Source organism: Serinus canaria, chromosome 1A, assembly GCF_022539315.1.
Source record: "Serinus canaria isolate serCan28SL12 chromosome 1A, serCan2020, whole genome shotgun sequence".
Taxonomy (NCBI): domain Eukaryota; kingdom Metazoa; phylum Chordata; class Aves; order Passeriformes; family Fringillidae; genus Serinus; species Serinus canaria.
In genome coordinates this window covers 56,642,733-56,661,007 of record NC_066314.1, presented here as the reverse complement: position 1 = coordinate 56,661,007, position 18,275 = coordinate 56,642,733, and the positions used below count along the sequence as shown (strand labels likewise).

The following is an 18,275-nucleotide window of genomic DNA, read 5'->3' as shown; positions in this document are numbered from 1 at the left end:
TTCCCAAACTTCCTCCCTGACTGTAAATCACAGCTGCCAGCCTTGCCCCAAGCACCTCTCTGGAGCAGAATTCTCCACTATTTTCTGATTTGACAGACGGAAATAAAACAGCATACCTGATGTTACAGCATATGTCACAGTTAAGATGGCCACAATACACAGAGTGTTATCACATAATTTCAGAAGGCTTCAACCCATACATAGTAACATCACTGCAGGAGGCTGCAAGCAGCCTCCCTTCTTGCTCTTTAGCCCAACCCTTCATCCCCCTCATGGTTCATGCATTGCAGCTGTGTGCCCTCTGTTCCCTTTGGTAGTTGGTCAGTGCACCTGGGCACTCTGTGCCTCATTGCCTTCAATGCTGTTCCCCTGCCCTGCACAGCTGTAGCCCACTAGGGATGGAGCTCCACAGCCCCACTCCCAATTACCACAAACTGTACCTACAACCTGACACTCCTCTGAGTTACAGGACCCACAGATCACAACAGTCAATAACAGAACTAAATTGACTCAAATGCAGGCAAGGGCAAAAGTAAACATTAATCTGGGTCATTCATTTCACATTACAACCTTTCAGAGCCTGAGGGTCTCTAAGCAACAGTCAACCCTGTTAGCACAAATCATCTATTAAATTGCTTAAGTATATGAGCTCATACTGCTTAGAGAGGGCTGAGAAACACTCACATAAACTGTTTTGATGGGGAGCAGTAATGTGAAGCCACTGATAAAAAAAACAACTTGCAGAGTACATGTACATTCACAGCCTTGGTGGTTTGAAAAACCATTCACCAAGGCAAAAGACACAATCATCTCTGACACCAGAGTTCACTCACATATAAATTCTTCCATGGGTACGGAGCCCTAAATAAGACATCAGAAGTAAAGTGCTCTCTTGTGACCCATTAAGATAGAAACAGATATTGGTTAAACCTAAATATTATCATATTTCTTAGAAAAACTGAAGCAGAGAAAAGGCTTTATTCCACAGCATGCATATGCTGCTTGCTACTCTGGTTACTTAAAAGGACTACAAATTATTCCTGCACCTCACAATGTGCTGTTCATCTGGCTGGACTGCAGCTTCATGTCAGCAATTATGTGAGTTGGAAATGAGTTTGAGCCTTTGTTCTTTTTTTTTCTAACCTTTAATCTGAAAATGTTTTAGAACATGTTTTTGTTTATTTTTACCTTTCAAGTTTAATTTTTGTCATAGGAAAAGAGCACCAAAAATAACTATTTGTTTGTATTTAAAACCTTGTGTTTACACAACAGAAAAGCTTGTCTCTAACTTGTTTTCCTGAAATTAGAAAAAAGTATCACAGCACTCACCTCACCAAAGTTCTGCTAAGTTCCTGCCAACTAACTTTGAAGACATCCTGTCATAGCTGTGGAGCAGACTTTCAATGGCATTTAAATCAGATATTCTGCTGATTTACTCTGGCAACAAAGTGTCCAGAAAACAGCTGACCAGCAAGTGCTCAGTTCTGTATCGACAAGTGATGGCACAAATATCCAACTTCCCCACCTCTTAGCACACTGTAGCCAAGGTGGAGGAAGTAAAATGAGACTTCACAGCACTCCCTGTAATCCCCTCTAGGCAAGACACATTTGAAAGCAGCTGCTGCCACATTAGGGCTGATATGAATCAGAAATCCAGACACACAGAATTTCATCTGGACACCTAGGTGCCAGTTTAAGGTGGGAACAGCATCCTCCAAAGAGAAAATCCCTCATCCCCAGACTAGGACCAAACCACGTGGAAAGAGCTACCAATATTCACAATGCACAGGAAAATCCTCCTCCCTCTTCCCTTCAACTAGATAAAATAACCTACACGTCACTGCATTCACAATTCAGTCCCATTTTGTATGGAGAAGGACTAAGAACTCACAGAAGGTATTTAAGGTCCACCCTACCAAACAGATCCATATTTCTTTTGGCTGCAAAAATCAGGGAGAAACCTGCACCAGTTTTTTAACACAACAATAAGTGCCTTCAACAATCCTTAGAAAACAAGTACTCAGATTTGATCCCTCAAGCTACCAGTACATAAAACCAACCAAAACCTAGCCAAAACAAAAATTCTGAAGCTCCTTCAATGGGTGACATCATCCATCAACAACAGATACCCACAACCAAGGTGTAGAGACCATTCTGACAGCATTTGAAGATACCTGAAGACATTTCATCACTCAGACAAGCCTGTGAATGCAATGTCTTCGTTATCCTCAGAGGACTGAAGTATCCTCTGAAAAGAAGAGCTGACAAGATATTTTCAGTTTTTTCAGGCTAAAGTGATAAAATTCCTTTAGTTCTTCTATGACCTCTGCTAAACTGAGATAATAGATGAAAAGCAGCTACTGAAAAAAATGCTTTCACCTCAGCTTGTTGGAAATCTTTATTCTTGATCTGGACATGAACTTGGTCTTCTTAGTCTATGCACTTGTCACTACAAGGGTTGACTATTTTAACACTTATTTCAACTACATAGGAAAAGGAGGCACAAAGGGGAATTGGGACTGAATTCTCCTTGATTCATTATGTCTCATTCACATCCAGTCAGTCCCTGGACTTCATAAGCTCTGCTGTAAAATTCCATCCAAGAGATGTTCATGTTACCGAACAGGCTGGAACAAGCTTTGCCAGCCTAGTGTTTGATCTTCTACACAGTCCACATCACCCCAAACGTTCTTAATGATGTAGGAATTTGCTTTATATTGAAATAAAATACCTTCTGGAGTATAATTCATATTCACATCCACTCCTGTTTTAAATTCCTCAAAGGCAGTGGGACACAGTGCCCTCATTTCCTTGAATCTATATAATGAGAGAGTTAAAGGTAGAAGTCCATAATGATCCTTTCTACCCACACCCATCAGCCTGTGGGCACATTGAGATAGTGTGTCTTTTCTGAAAGCCTGCCATCTCAAAGACTTACTTAGCAAAATACTTGGAAATTCCAAATTCTCCTTTGATCCATAGATGGTTTACTCTTGTTTCTATATCTACAAAAGTCATTCAGCCAAGTTTCTCCTATTTGCAGAGCCCTTTGGTGCCTAACTTCACAAGCACTGGGTGATTTTGTGAAATAAATCCCAACAGTCTCAGTAAACAGCCAAAACTACCAGTTCTCTGGCAGAAAAAAACCCTCAGCTCCTCAGCCAAACACTCCAGTGATGCCTCCGTAAGACACACTGGGCTCCCCCTCTTTTATCTGTCTTGCCAACGTCACATTTCCTGCACTATTTCCCACTTCCTGCTTACATGCCACCAAATCATACATTTTGCAAATCAGCCATGACTCTTCCAGCACGCCCCGTTTCAGCAGTTTCAAAGCCACGATACAATTTCCGAATTAATATAACCACCTGTGTATTACCTCATTTCTAAATTCCCAACTTGCCTGATGAGATCAGGAAACCTTGATCTTGCAACTTTGAGGGGATGCTACGCTTTCAGATGATCATAAGATTCCAAATGGTCTGTGAAAGCTTTTGGCCAATCTGCAGTCTGTTCCAGGAGCAATACATTCATCAGATGTGTGATTCTGCAGGTTTTGCACCGCATTCAGAAGGTTTTGCAAATTATGAATAGGAAAGAAAAAGCAATGCCTTTTTCAGCAGTCGTTCCTTGAAATAGTTCCTTGATCTTCTGCCTAAGGCAATATCTGCAAAGAGTTAATTTGGGTGAGGCATCAACGTGACCCTGTTGCTCCCAGATCTGTGAGCACCCATGAAAGCACATTTAATTCCTATTAATTCCTTCAGCAAAATGTGCCAGCTGCTCTCAAGATGCCTCAGCACAGTACTAACCATGTACTTCTTCCTCAGATAAATTAAAATGAAAACATCTGAAATTTTAAGCACCAAGAGGAGTTCTCCCCAAGAGGTCAAAAATTTCTGTCCTACTTTGTCCCCTTCTAAGCTGCCTCTCACCTTCTCGCACCTGTGCTTCCACAGCTGAGTAACTGATCTGCAAGGTCATTCCTAAAGTCAAGTCTCTGCTGAGGCTCAAACACAAAGCAATCCAAAGCTCCCTCACCTATTTTTTGTGGAAAAATGGATCAGAACCACAGCAAATATATTTTTGACCAACTCAGTGACCCCACCCTGCTGTTTGAGAGGGGCTTTATTTGACACTCATTTCCCTAACTTGCCTGAACAGTTTTTAATTGCTGCCGCATAAAATGTTTCACTTTCCTCTGAAAATCATCACTCAAAGTGTCACTAGGAAACCTCTTTGCTTTGACTCCGACTGATGCACCCAGCTCGTTCTCTAGGTGGCATTTTTATTATTGGTGTAATTCTATCCCCAAGGCTTCCAGTTCTTGTATTAGAAATTATATCAATTCTCTCTGGTCTCTTTTCTGTGATTGCTTCTTGCACCATGGATCCACACGAATACCAGTCACAAATCTACACTTTGGAAGTTGGATCCATCCCATGATACCAGATTATTGTTAGTCAGAAGCAATGGTGTCAATTCTGGAGACTTAAGGGCTGTTTCTGCCATAAAGAAAAGTTTGAGGTGATGTCAGGTATTTTTTTCATCAGTTCTTTGGAAATAGTTTTATTTAGAATCATTTAGGTTGGAAAACATCTCTAAGATCACTGAGCCCAATGAGTCCAAGAACTTGTGACTTCTTGTTTTCCTGAACCTAGGACATATCAAACAGCTGGAATTTCTTGATAGAAGTTTTCAGAGAGAAGATTGCTCAGTGGCACACTCATTTTATTGCTTTTGGGTCAGCAGATTTTCTTGTCTATGACTGATGTTTTTCTCTTGTGTTCTCTGTACTCATTCAGGCCTCTACGCCTTGCCCTGATGATGCTGAATTTCTTTCTAAGAAGTTTCTTGGGCAACACAGCCCAGTTTTTATGCAGCTTTACCAAGTGTAAGTACTTTGGGTGGTGACTTCTATTGCCCCACTTATCAGATTGCATAAAGGATTTTCTCCCTCACCTCCATTACAAATGAAGAATTTTAATTATGCTTATCAGTCAAGGAGGTTCCCCCCAATGGATGAGCATAACAATAATGTCAGCAAGTGTAAGACTCTCTTCAGCACACAGTTTTCTCAAAGTGATAAATTCAGCATCTTTAGACACAGACTTAAAATAAAACAACACACCTTTTGACACGTGGGAGCCTTAATGAACTAACTAGCTTTGTCACTACTGGCATAAGCCCAGTTACTGTGAGATAAACCAATATAAAAGAATTTATGCATTGAACAGCTCGCCAGATCAATGCTTATAAGAGAGCATGACTCAGAACTTGGAGTCTTTGGTTGTATTCCACAATTTGTCAACAAACCTGTGCAAGCAGCTCCTCTGCTCGTGTCCCACCCCTTAATCCACTGTTTCTCTTCAAACATACTTTAGATCCATGCTTGAAAAACTGTCCAACTTCCAGCTATGCTCAGGGAACACAGTTCCATTAAAAGCAGCCTAATCACAGGGACAGCTTACTCTGGCACAGAAAGGAAATGGATCAGATGAAACCCAGAGTTTGACTCCACCAGCCCCGAGCACAGCACGGCCTCAAATGAGCTGATACAACCAAACTTTACACACCATGGTTTTACTGTATCCCAGACATTCATTGGTCCTTGCCTTCAGTGACAGAAAAACCTGTTCAACTACAAAAGTTAATACGGACAAGACTTAATTGCCTGCCAGGTCCCGACCTTGTTTTGTTTCTGCAAAAGAAGCCACTGCTAACACAAACTGAGCAAACCACCAAGCCAGACCCTGCAGCTGCCCAGGGGCCACAGCAGTGCCCTCTCTGAACAGCACAGCCAGGTGTCTGCCTCTGACGGGGTTTCTTGATCAAATCCTAATTTACCTTTTAATACTCATGAAAATCAAGCCAGGGAAGTAAGAAATCTGAATTTGTATCCTATTCAACAGGTTCTTTTAAAAAACTGTCTCATGACATCTTTTCAGTTTACGTCCACAAATTTGCAGGTGTAGGAGCTGCATCTTAAATCACTTATACAGGAAAAAATGTCATGAAGCTTTGCAATGATTGTGAGTTACTTTTTTTGAGGAAAATAATATATAATATCATAGAATGGCCAGGACTGGAAGGGTCCTTTAAAATCATTTCATTCCATCCCTGCCATGGCAGGGACACCTTCCACTATCTCAGCTTGCTCAGAGCCCCATCCAACCTGGCCTTGGACACTACCAGGGATCATGAGGTAGCCACAGCTTCTCTGAGCAACCTGTGCCAGGGCCTCCCCACCCTCACAGGAGGAATTTCTTCCTCAAATCCAATCAAAACATCCTCTCTGTCAGTGTGAAGCCATTCCCCCTTGTCCTGTCACTGCAGCCCCTTGTCAAGAGTCTCTCTCCATCTTTCCTGTAGGCTGCCTTCAGGCTGAACAATCCCAGCTCTCTAAGCCTTTCCTCACAAGGGAGGTGCTCCATCCCTTTAATCAGCTTGGCCAGCCTGTCACACATAAGTTGTTACCTACTCACTGCCAAAATAAAAAAATAATTAATTTTTCTGTATGTTATTTTGTATTTTTATGATTTAAAGGCAAGGCTATTCTTTATAAATAACATGCTACAATGGTACATAAGGATATCTGCAGAGATGCCTGAAAATCTCATTTGAAACTTGGACTTCCTGTATTTTGTGAAGTAATCAGCTTTACAGTTCTCCCAGCAACATTAAAATCCAAAATATTTATACATCAGTCCAGGACTTAGGAAACCTGTTTGACAGTAAAGTTTGACTTACTAAATTCTGTCTGCAACCTGGGAAGCAGTGTAGATGTTGCCCTGCCTGATTTTTATACCAGCAAACCTGATGGAAAACCTCATTTTACTCCACTGAAATTCCACAAAACTCTCCACTAAAACCTGACTTTTCTGCTCACTGTAAAGAGCCAAGCTCACTGAGCCCTGTCAGATTTGGAACAGGAGTTTATGGATTGGCACCCTCACTGGTGCCAGGCAGCAAAGAAGGACAATGCATTCTGCTGAAACTGAGACCACCGTAGCAAAAACTGATATTCTAAAAAAATTGTCCAAAACATCAAAGAAAACATTATTAACAGGGAGTTAACTTTTTTCAGTCCACACAGTTTGTTGGTTTGTTTTCTTTTTTCTGTTATTAATAAAGGATTTTTTTTAAACCCCATCTTTCTAGGAAGGCTTTAAACTTTTATTCTTTGATCGGAAGAATGGAACTTGCTTAGTGATGCATTTGAACATTTTTCAGCATTTACAACTGAACAAAATCTGCTCTCAGTGTTTTCAAAAGTGATATCCAGTCTTTTCTAATACATTGATTTTGCTTCCTCTCTTTATTTATAGTTTCTGAACATTAAAACAAATATATGCCAGACGTAAAAGGTGACCGAGAATATTTTAGCAAAGCACATGAGGGAGAAGCTGAAGATATCCAAAAGTAAGAGAGCTGTAGGAGCTGGGATTTTACAAATCAAGTCAGGTATTGCAAGATTCAGGACAAAATTATACTGCTCACATCCAACTTTGCTGCCCTCTCAAGCTGCCAAGTTAAATTTTCCACATCACAGTGCCCAACGTGACACAACTACCCAAAATCTACTCTTAACAACTGGATTCCTGTCTTTTAACTACGGGAAGCAGGTATAAAAAATCTGGGGTTTACTAAGAGTTTAAGCAGTTGTTTCCCTAATTCTGTGTGCTTCCAACTGCCCTGCAGCACTGATTAACTTGTGTGTCAAGTGCAGGGAATAAAAAAGCTGTTTGAAATTCAAACAAGCCTCCAAGAGAAAATCAAGATAAGAGGCCCAAGCATTGAATCACAAGAAGTTTCTGTATTTTGAGTTGCATATAAAGAGCCTTGTTTCAGGGTTTGTTTGTTGATATTCCTTTTAAATGACATTGATTTTTATCTGTCAGAGGTCAAAGAACAAAAACTAGACTACTGTTTTAATATCATACAGAGAAGAGTTGGAGGAAGCTTAACGTGGTGTCAAATCACAGAAACACAGAGCAAGCTGAGTTGGAAGGGACTCACAGTGATAACCACCACATTTGGATATGCTCTTCCAGCCTACTCCTGCCAAGAATTTCATATAAATTTCAACCCAGTACCTTCATTCATGCAGCAGCAATGACCTAGAGGAACATTTCAAATTAATTCTCCAAACTTCATTATATAAGACTACCAAGTACCACAATTTGTTATATCTAACTTTTGTTTCAAAAACTATCACAGTCAATCTTAAAACTGCAATTTCTTTCTGAGGAACTGATATTTTACTTCAGACATTCTCTTGAAGAAGGTGATATAAAACATTCATTTACCTGGACAAAGTAAAAAACCTCCAGAACAAAAAACAAACAAATATTCAAGTATTTGAAACCTCACCAGCCTTAGCATAGGCCTCAAACATTTGAAATAGCAAAGTAAGCAGTGGCAAAGGCAAGCTGACTTCTTCCCTTGGAAAAGAACCGAGTTTGTCAGTAGCTTTCAGAGCTATTTTCTCTCAGCAAGGGCTGCAGATCTCTTGGTAACTGCAGCTCCTGCTCCTCTTTAGCCCCACTTCCCTTCTGACACTTGCTCTGCTCATTTCTCATCCTGATTTCATCAACACACCTCTCTTCCTCCTTTTCATCATCCAGCAAGGGAGCACTGGAAGGACAGGGAAGGCTGTTTCCCTCACATTCTTTTCTGCAGCCTATAGCCCACTCTTCAGGGTCCTCTTTCCTTTGTTACTCAGCAATGAATAAGAATTGTTTTTAAATCACATACTTTGGAAAACGCTTTATTTCTACTCAACAGCAATCAAAACATGCAAACGAATGAGGATAAGAAGTAGGTAGAGACTGAGGCACAAAACCAGAAACAACAGCAGCAAGATCATCCCTGACACAATCTTTTGGCTACCACAGTCAAAACAGCCCCTCAAAATCTCAAGCAGTACTTAATATCAGACATAAATAAGTACATTTTAACCCTGTGGTTTTCTTGTTTAACCCTGTTTCCAAAACCTTACCTTGCTAGAATGTAATTTATCAGTTTGTTTCTTATTTGAAATGAACTGAGGCACTAAAACCAGAAATTATTTTTACTTCTCCAGAGATAGGGAGCACAAAGCAGCTGGACAATTGAAGCTCTCCTGTGACCTCCCAGGAAAGGAACCTGGAAATCCTGGGAACTGGGATTCACCTCGCACATAGATGCAGGTGGGGGTGAGGGCTCTTGGTGCCCAGTGTCAGCAGAGAGAAGCTGCCCCTGCCAGGTAAAACTGCTGCCCCCAGCAAGAGGCAGGTATCGACAGGTATCGACAGCCCACGAAGTCTTAGGGTAAAATCCTTCCTCAACTTACACCAACTAAACCTGGGCAAAAACTCCGAAGGGGCAGAGATAGACAAGCTCTCCATGCTGGAGAAGTGGTGCTGGAGAGAGCCCTGCCCTCAGGAAGACCCTTGGCACATATCTGCCACGATTCTTGGGGTTTTTTGAAAACTGAGATAACATGCTTTTTTTGTTTGGTTTGGTGGTTGTTTGGGGTTTTTTGGTTAATCCTCTTCTCAGAAAGGCCATTTTACTTGTAACTTTCTACAGCAAAACATTCAGCTCCAGGCATCCACCCTGTCCCGAACATCAAGGTTTAGCAGCATAAACATCTGAAAGCAGGACCTGTGACAGAAGAACCACAAAGTAGATGTGGTTCCAGTGGTGGAACTGCTGGTTCAAGTAATTAGAGGGAATGAGATTTACAAATGATAAATTTGTATAATTTGAAGGTTTAAAGGAATCAGTCATAAGGGGGATTACGTCCTCAACAGAATTAAAATATGCATCTCTGATCAAGTGACAGAACACAGCACAGACAAGGTAAAAAGTAAACCTTGAACTAATATTCATTTTCTTTTCTCCATTTTGATACCAAGTTTATCAAAGTGATGGAGTTTTACCCACATCCCCTTTCTGCAACAAGAAGTAGCAGACCTTTCAAAGCAAGCAGAAACCAGACTTTCAAGTGCAGAGGACACGGCTTTGAGCTGGTGCCCAACAAACAGGCTCAGGCTCCAGCCGAGCAGCACCGGCAGGGGAGGGTTCCAAAGACCTCGCTGTGCTGTGAAACACCCGGCTGAGCCAAGGGCAGTGTGCCCCTTGGGAAACAATCTTCCAGCCTGGGGAAGACAGAGATTGACTGACTTCTTCCTCTGCGGTATGTTTAAAATACAGGGTAACTGTGGTTTCTAGTGACACCAAGAACCACACACAGGTGGTCTAGTTTAATCCCCTCATTATGTATAAGCAAGGTAGAAAAGACTTCAGGTCACTCAGGTCAAACAACTACTCCCCACATCACCCACAGCCCAACTGAGAACTACAGAAGTTGTATGACCTGTCTCAGTTCAAAATCCAAGTCCTCTCTTATTTCCAGTTACCACCACACAGCAGATAAACTCACTTCCACATCAATCAATCAGTTCTTTCCCTAATTCCCATTTTCTCTCCAACCCTGTTTGAGAATGAGCTCTTTGAACCAAGGATATTACATTTAAGCATGCAGCCTCATAAATCATACTGCTGTAATTAAGTCTAATGTTATGTTCCCTCACACTGAGGCAGTGCTCTGTGAACAAGTAAAACTTCTGAAACAAACCAACTTCCCCTGGGGCTCATGGCCTGCTGCATTCCCCTGAGGCTGCTTTGTGGAAAGCTTTGTCTCATTGTTTATTCAAAGATGGCACTGCTGTTACAGTACTTGAAACAAGCATCAAAATAAGGTTGTTATAAAAGCTGGAGTGGTGCCTAATTGCTGGTGAGAGTGGATAATTACAGAAGATATGAGCTTTGATATATGGATTGAATAGCAAGGTGTGTGAGATACAGAGGTGTATTTATATGCCTACATTTCCACTTACATGGCATTTATTGTAAGATCAATGAAAGTCGTTAATAATGCATAGCTTATTAGTTATCACAGAATAGAAATACACTCTGGAGCTGAAAAGTGTGCATCACCATATTCTCAAGCAGCTGCAGAATTCACACCAGGGCTGCTGCATTAGAAAGACAACCAAGAAAATATATTCCAGAAAATGCCAATCCCACACAGTATTAAAAAAAAAATCAGAATCACACAATCATAACTGTCAAATTTCATTGGTTCTATCAGTCTAGAGGATAAAGTACCTAGGAAACAAAACATACAAGTACTTTTTCCCACAGAAAAGCTGAAATTCATACTCCCATCTCTCTTTTAGGTATTATTTGATCTTTATGTGTTATAATCAAATTATGATTAACTCTAGTAATGCCATTCTCACTTTCTTTAGGCTTTTTATTCTTTCCTGACTAACTACCTTTTTCCAGCTGGCACATGAAAGAAAAGTTTGCTATTAATTAAAAGGTGGATACTCTGTTCCTTAACCATACCTTACACATACAGACAGCAGGGGAGAAAGGTTGAAAAAATGAGTGCACTTCTGAAAACACTACATGGGTGTCTTGGAAGCATCATCAGTCACTACATCTTTTGTCTTAGCACCATTCCTGAAGCCACCAAGATGGCATATTTCAGCCCTTGCTATCCTTGCAACATTTTGATTTATGCTGCTTCTTAAGCACTTTCTACTAAATCTTGTCTCTTCAGAGAGTATGATTGACTCAACCCCTCTGTGAAGCCCAAATTCAACAAGACAACTAATTCACAAAAAGCCAGTGAAGAAACCTGAGTAAGAGTAAGAAAGTTCCAGCAAGCAAGCACTCCCACAAATTAAGAGAAGTTGTTCAAGAAAAATCAACATTACATGCAATAAAATGAGTCCAAAATATTTTACAACACAACTTTTTGCTGCTTATTAGAAGTAAGTCTCAGCACCCCTCATCATCCAGGACCACCTATCACAGAGCAGGCAGGTCCTGCTGCATGCTCCATTAATTGTGTTCCAGGAGATCTCTGACTGCACATTTATGGAGATGAGACAGGAATGCAGCTCCTCATGGTGACTAACAGGCCCATCGTCAAAATTTCCTACAGCTGATCCTGGCCATTGTCATTACTTACTTTTTTTTTTTTCCCCCATCTCTCCAGTGAAGAATATTTTTTTCCCCTCATTGTACTGACAAGTGATTAATGCAGTTTTAATTGCCACCATGCATCATTTGAGAGCACTCAGAGCCAAAATATTGAGAAAGATGGTCTCAACACCAGCCTAGGGCAATGTGAGATCACTGGATTCATTGCCTGGCCCTGCCACACGCGTCCTGTGGGATATAAGGCCTCCAACTGGGCAGAAGCCAAAACACACTAAAAGCTAAAGAAATAAGGGAAAGCCCTACAGAATTAGCACAGTTCAATAATCCAGTATCAGACCTATCTTGCAATGACAGAATGCTACCAATGGATGTAAATTGCTTTTCCCAAACATTTCCTCAACTATCAGCTATCTCATTTTTTAAAAGGAAGGAGGGCAAGTGAGGAAACTCTGAGAGCCTTGAGATTGGAAAAGCCAGACTACACATCATTAGCACCTCAAAGCAGCATCCAAACCCAGAGGAAGCCCAAAGCCAAGCAGAAAAAAAAGAGCAGGGAATTTCTTGGGCTCTCAGTACCTCAAGAATCCAAAGGTCTCTAGTAGCCAACAGGGAATGCTGAGGCCTGAAACCCTCTCCTTTACCATGAGCCAGAGGTGCCTCTCTCCTTGTGGGATCCACAGCCTGGAACAAATGGTTAAACCTGGTCTCCTGGAGACAAATGGTTAAACCTCTTCTACCAAAACTGAGCTCTTTTAAAATACAGACTGAGGAGCAAGAATTAGAGCAGCAGTGCCAAACTTCCCTGCTCCCATCCCACCATACAGCACTAGCCCCACATGCACAAGAGAGGTTCAGTTTCCTCTTCTGACTAAGAGGGATCAAAGCTGAAAGCAGAGCCTTCATGCTCACATCCAGCAGCTGTTTATTGCACTGAAACCACTCAGAGACGAGAAGGGCAAGGGCAAGGACACAGGCTTCTTCCAGCTCCAAGAAGTGTTCCAAGCCTTTAGGACCCACTGACAGAATGTAGCTCCAGCAATTCTCAAACTCTCTTTGCAGAAGGAGGTAGAAAGGATCTCCTGCCCTCACCTAGCACCTCTCAGCATGCTCACCTGGACACAGGGCCACAGATTCTCTGCCTCCTATAAAGAGATGGTTTATACCTCCTGAACTACACCAGAGCAAGATTTCCACACTCAGGTTACAGCAGATATCAACCTGGCCCAACACATGATTTGGACATTGAGCATGTGAAAATTTCTGCACTGGCAAGTGAGGAAAAAATACTCCAAAATTCAAGAAACAGCCTAGGCTTTGAAATCTCCCTCAAAACTCATGTGTTGAGCTGGATCAACCCTTCAAGGAGTGATGTCTACTGATGTGACAGACTTGCCCTGCTTGGAGAGGTGTTGTGCACTTTTTTACCTTATTTATAGAATGGCCTTGCTCATGCTTCTTCATTTAAGAAACAATTAGCCTTTGACAGCTCAAAATAAACAGGCCGCTCTCTCTGCTGAACAGTCACTGGCCCTGAGCTGGGTTTCAAGTTTTGAAACAGCACAAGACTCCCAAGGAGCCTCAGTAGTGTAAGAGAGGTGCTGGGCAAGCTATCCTTTCAGAACAGCACCCTGAGCAACCCGAGCAAGAATAATCAAACAAGGATTCCCAGCAGTCAAATGAAGCAAGTAATCATTACCAATCCTACCCCACTTTGTCCTCACCAGCTAAAGGCACCTTTGAAAGGTGAAGCCTCCTCTCACCAGAGATTTGCAGAGAACCCACAGGAATGCAGAAGGTGCAGGAGTTCAGCAATGGTTGCACACCAAAAGTGCAGCTGGCCAAGCTTTTTCCCTGAACTTAAGAGGTTTTTCTGCCTCCTGTGTTGCTGCAGCCAGTCCAAAGGCAGCAATTGCAATAGCTGGCACAGATAATGTCACTTGGCATCACAATTTTAAATTTTAGTCCAAGCTGTTGTACTACCAGCAGAGGGGTCAGCTTTCCCATTGACTAGCCATGGGAGTTTTCCCCTGGTGACTTCAAGCTTCCCAGAGCTCCTCCACTCCAGCCTCCTGGTTCTGCAGCTGCCTTTACCGTGCCAGGGAGCAGGGTGCAAAAGGGCTGTGCTGAAAAGCCAACAGAGGTACATCAGCATTCTTGAGCTCCTGTCTCATCACTGGTAGTTTTTTTGAGCTGTGTTTCCTGACTAAAAAAGAGCCTGGATAGAACCTGTTGGCTCGAGCTCACTTGTTTCTTCTAGTAAAGAGCTCCCATGTGCCCTAGGCAAGCCTGGATCTTGGCTTCTCCTCCATAAAACTGGGAGTAAATGTCCTGCCTTAACTCCAAGGGATCAGAGGAGGATCAGCAGTCTGAATACTGTGTCAGGGTGATGCCAACACGTATTCAAGAGACAGTTGTCCAAGCCCCAGTCACAGCAGGAACATCCATGCCATGAGCAGGTGTTCTCAGAAAGGAGGAACACAATGAAAAGCAAAAGCACAGCACACGCAGCTTCCTCCGGATAACAGAACCTAGCGATGAGACACAACAACACCACCAACCAGCAACAGACTGTGCCAGCAAAAAGGAAGCGCTGGGGAGAACAAGAATAAGAAACAATATCCAGCAATTAACATCTGCAGAAAGCAAAATTTTTCAGATGGAATTTAAAGTTGTAAGAGTCAGCAAAACAAAAGATGTGAGACAACATGGGGAGTCACAGAGAGATGAGGCGCCAAATTAACAAATAGAGGAACATACCATGGAAAAACACTTGTCAACAGATCAAAAGAGTGAACAGCAAGGATTGGATGCAATAATAAGGTATCAAAAAATATAAAAGATCTTGAACACCAGCTCTTCTCCAGTAACAGCAGCACACCGAGTTAATCTAGACATTAATTGTTTGCATTTTCACACCAACAGTCCCCCCATCGCAGGGATTTCAGAACACAGGGAGCCTAACACAAACACAGGAGTGATACCCAGGCACACAGTAACTCGCCCTAGCAAGTTTCCTTGTTACTCCGAGGGTACCACTAATGTTTAAGCAGATATTTACTAGAGTTTGACCTGCCTTGCCGATCGCATCACTTAAAACCATGCAGCACAGGAGCTGTTTCCAGTGGTAAAGGTTACAGGACATGCCACAAAGTCACTGAAGCTCCCGCAACTCTCCTACAAACATCAGAGGGAACCACCGCACCCTCTGGACAGGTCACTGCAACCCAACTACGGGATGGTTTTAAAAAATGTATCAACGTAAAGAAATGTATCAGTGTATTTGTCATTCTGCGCTGAGGCAGAATGAGGAATTCCCTCCTGGATTCCAAAAGAGTGATTTGCAGCCGTCACTGTTAATAAAAACCTGAAACAAGCAGCGGTTCAGTGAAGTAAAATACATCTTTTCACCTCGCAAAGAGAAAGAGCTCACGGGAAAAGCATCCCCACGAAATTAAACATCTGACTATAAATATCTCATCACTGACAACCAGATTGTGCTGGACGCAAACCTGAAGTAAAGGGATACACATTTAATGATCCAATTAGGAGGATGAGCAAGAAAGCAAAGGGTTTGCCTTTCACGTCTTTGTCAAAAATTCTCGGACGGGCAATTAAACTTAATTAATTAATTAATTAAAAGGTCAGCTATAGATAAAGACCGTAGGAAGGCGTTTGGGCAGGGCAGAGAGCGGGCTCCGGTGCTGCGCTCGGGGCCGCCGCGGGGGCGCAGCCCCGGCAGGAGCCGAGCGGAGATCCCGGCACGGCCGCCGGCACCGCGGCCGCCCGGGCCCCGCTCGGGAACTTCTCTCATCCCCTGCCGCTCCCCATCACTTCCTACTTTCCCCGCTCCGCCGAGCAGCGCTGCCGCCCCTTCCTGTGCCGCTGCCGCCGGCGCTGCCCGCGGGCCGGCTCCGCGCAGCGCGCACGGCTCCGCGCCCGGCCCCACTCACCCCAGCGTGCTGATGAACCCATTGACGGAGCCCTCCGCGTACAGGGACACGATGTCCCCGATGTACAGAAAGCTGGACATTTTCTCAGACATTCTGGTTCATTTTCCAGCTGGGTTCCGCGCTCCTCCCCTTCGAGTGAAAAAAAAAATTTAAAAATTAAAATAAAAGAAAATCAAAGCAAATGACAGCGATCCTTGGAGAAGCCGGGGGCTGAGGGCTGAGGCGGGCGGGCGGGGAGCTGAGCGCGGCCCCGGAGGTGCCGAGACGGCTGACAGGCGAGCGGTGCACGGCTCGGCACGGCCCGGCCCCCGCCCGCCCCCCGCGCCTCCGCCCCCGCCCGCCCCTGCCCCGCCCCGGGCAGGAGACCGAACCCCGGCAGGGGACTGAGCCTGAGGGCAAGGGGCCGAGACCCGGCAGGGAACTGAGTCGCGGCAGGGGACCGGGCCTCAGAGCAGGGCACCGAGCCTGCCCCGGCACCCCCGCCGGCCCGGAGAGGAGCTGCCGAGTCCCCGGTCAGTGATTCCCCGCCGGCGGCTCCCCGGGGCTGGAACCCGCGGGGGCAGCGGCTGAGGGAGCCCAAACCGGGGGGCGTGAGGGAGCGGCGACCCTTCCCCGCAGCCCAGAGAGTGTGCTTGGTGTGGTCGCCAGAAGTGTCACATTCTGTTTGAGCTTGCAAACTTCAGGAACCACAACTCCTGTAGTTATTGTTTTTAACGAGAAGCAGAGCATGCTGTAGTGCTGTGCAGGGGTTCAGAGTCATAGGATGGGTCAGGCTGAAGGGGCCGCAGTGAGCCAGTCAGCTGGTGCCATCTCCCTGCGCTAGCAGAGCCATCTCAGAGCACAGGGCAATGGATTGTGTCCATTCTCCCTGCCCGTTCCTCTGGTGCCATTGCTGGGCCTGCCCAGAGCCCGGGCCCTGCCAGGGCTCCCCCAACATGCACAGCTGGGACAGGGCACGGTGTCCAGAGAGGCTTCAGGCCACGCCTTGGTGGCCAGAGGCGCTTGGGGGGCTGCACAAACCCACTCTGCTTCAGTTCACTGCCCAAAACCAAGGACCAGCCCACCAAACCACACATTCAGTATGGGGTGGAAGTGTTCAGTTCCAAGGAAAGGCTATACCAAACAGGGGACTCTTAAAAGTACTGTGCATTCTTTAAGCAGAAATGTGATTTTCACTAACAGTTCTAAGAATCAAACTATATGCTTTTTATGATTTTTCAGGTGTAATTTACCTGAGACAACTCTCCAAATTACAAGCAAACTCAGTAATAGTATTTGTTAACCACTATATTTTTTAAAAAAAACACTGTTTGGAATTAAAAAAATAAGAAAGGGCCTGATCAAGTACTAACTTAGAATATGAATCTAGTCACAGGAATGTGCAGACTGCTAGTAGTGAGTAACAAGCTGATGGTTTCACACTTAGATTTAGTCTCTCAGATCTACAACTTCCAACCTTATTGCACTTCTGAGCATAAATTGTTGAGATCAGAAATTATGAGTTTCCAAATTAAAAAAAAAAAGGGTCTTAGCATCTAGATGTATGTTATGCCATTCTAGAGGTCCCTTTTTGCTCTTTTATGGTGAATATATTGGATTTGCCACTTTCTTTTGTACCCACATACAAAAATGCTAGCAAAGACCCCTCCTAGGGAGTCAGGCTGCGAAAGTGGCATTTGTTCAGCCTGTGGAAAAGAAGGCTCTGGAGATACCTTATAGCACCTTCCAGTACCTGAAGGAGGCTTACAAGAAAGCTGGAGAGTGACTTTTTACAAGGACATGCAGTGACAGGAGAAGGGAGAATGACTTTTAACTGAAAAGGGATGGGTTTAGATTGGATATTAGGAATAATTTCTTCCCTGTGAGGGTGGTGAGGCCCTGGCACAGGTTGCCCAGAGAAGCTGTGTCTGCTCCATCCCTGGAAGCACATTGGATGTGGCTCTGAGCAAGCTGGGATAGTGGAAGGTGTCCCTGCCCATGGTAGGGGGTGGCACTGGGGGGGCTTTGATGTTCCTTCCGACCCAAGCCATCCTGTGATTCTGTGTACACATAAATATAGGCCCTAGATCTGAGAATTCACCAGATTCTTCCAGCTCAGTCTCCTGGAGTCACTGCAGTTGTTAAATGCTTCCTGGAAAAACCATATGAAGAGAAGAGGTGCCAGAGCCCTCATTCAGGATCCAGCCCTTGGACAGGAAAACCAAAGATGAAGCCCTTCAAACTGCCCCAAACACACAGAGAAAACCCCAGGGCTGGACTTAGTTAAAACACACCGGAATTAGAAACTGAAAGTCCAAGCAGCACAAGGCACCAGCGGGCAGA

The 18,275-nt window shown here is 43.9% G+C and overlaps 1 protein-coding gene across 1 annotated transcript in view; it reads right to left on the bottom strand.

The window, feature by feature from the left end:
• Positions 1-16,227, bottom strand: part of ITPR2 (inositol 1,4,5-trisphosphate receptor type 2) — a 242,864-nt gene extending 226,637 nt beyond the window's left edge. Inside the window, exon 1 of the mRNA XM_018918626.3 lies at positions 15,954-16,227. Within this exon, the coding sequence (XP_018774171.1) occupies positions 15,954-16,045 (92 nt within the window). The 5' untranslated portion in view covers positions 16,046-16,227. The remainder of the gene's footprint in view (positions 1-15,953) is intronic.
• Between the last annotated feature and the right edge of the window lie 2,048 nt (positions 16,228-18,275).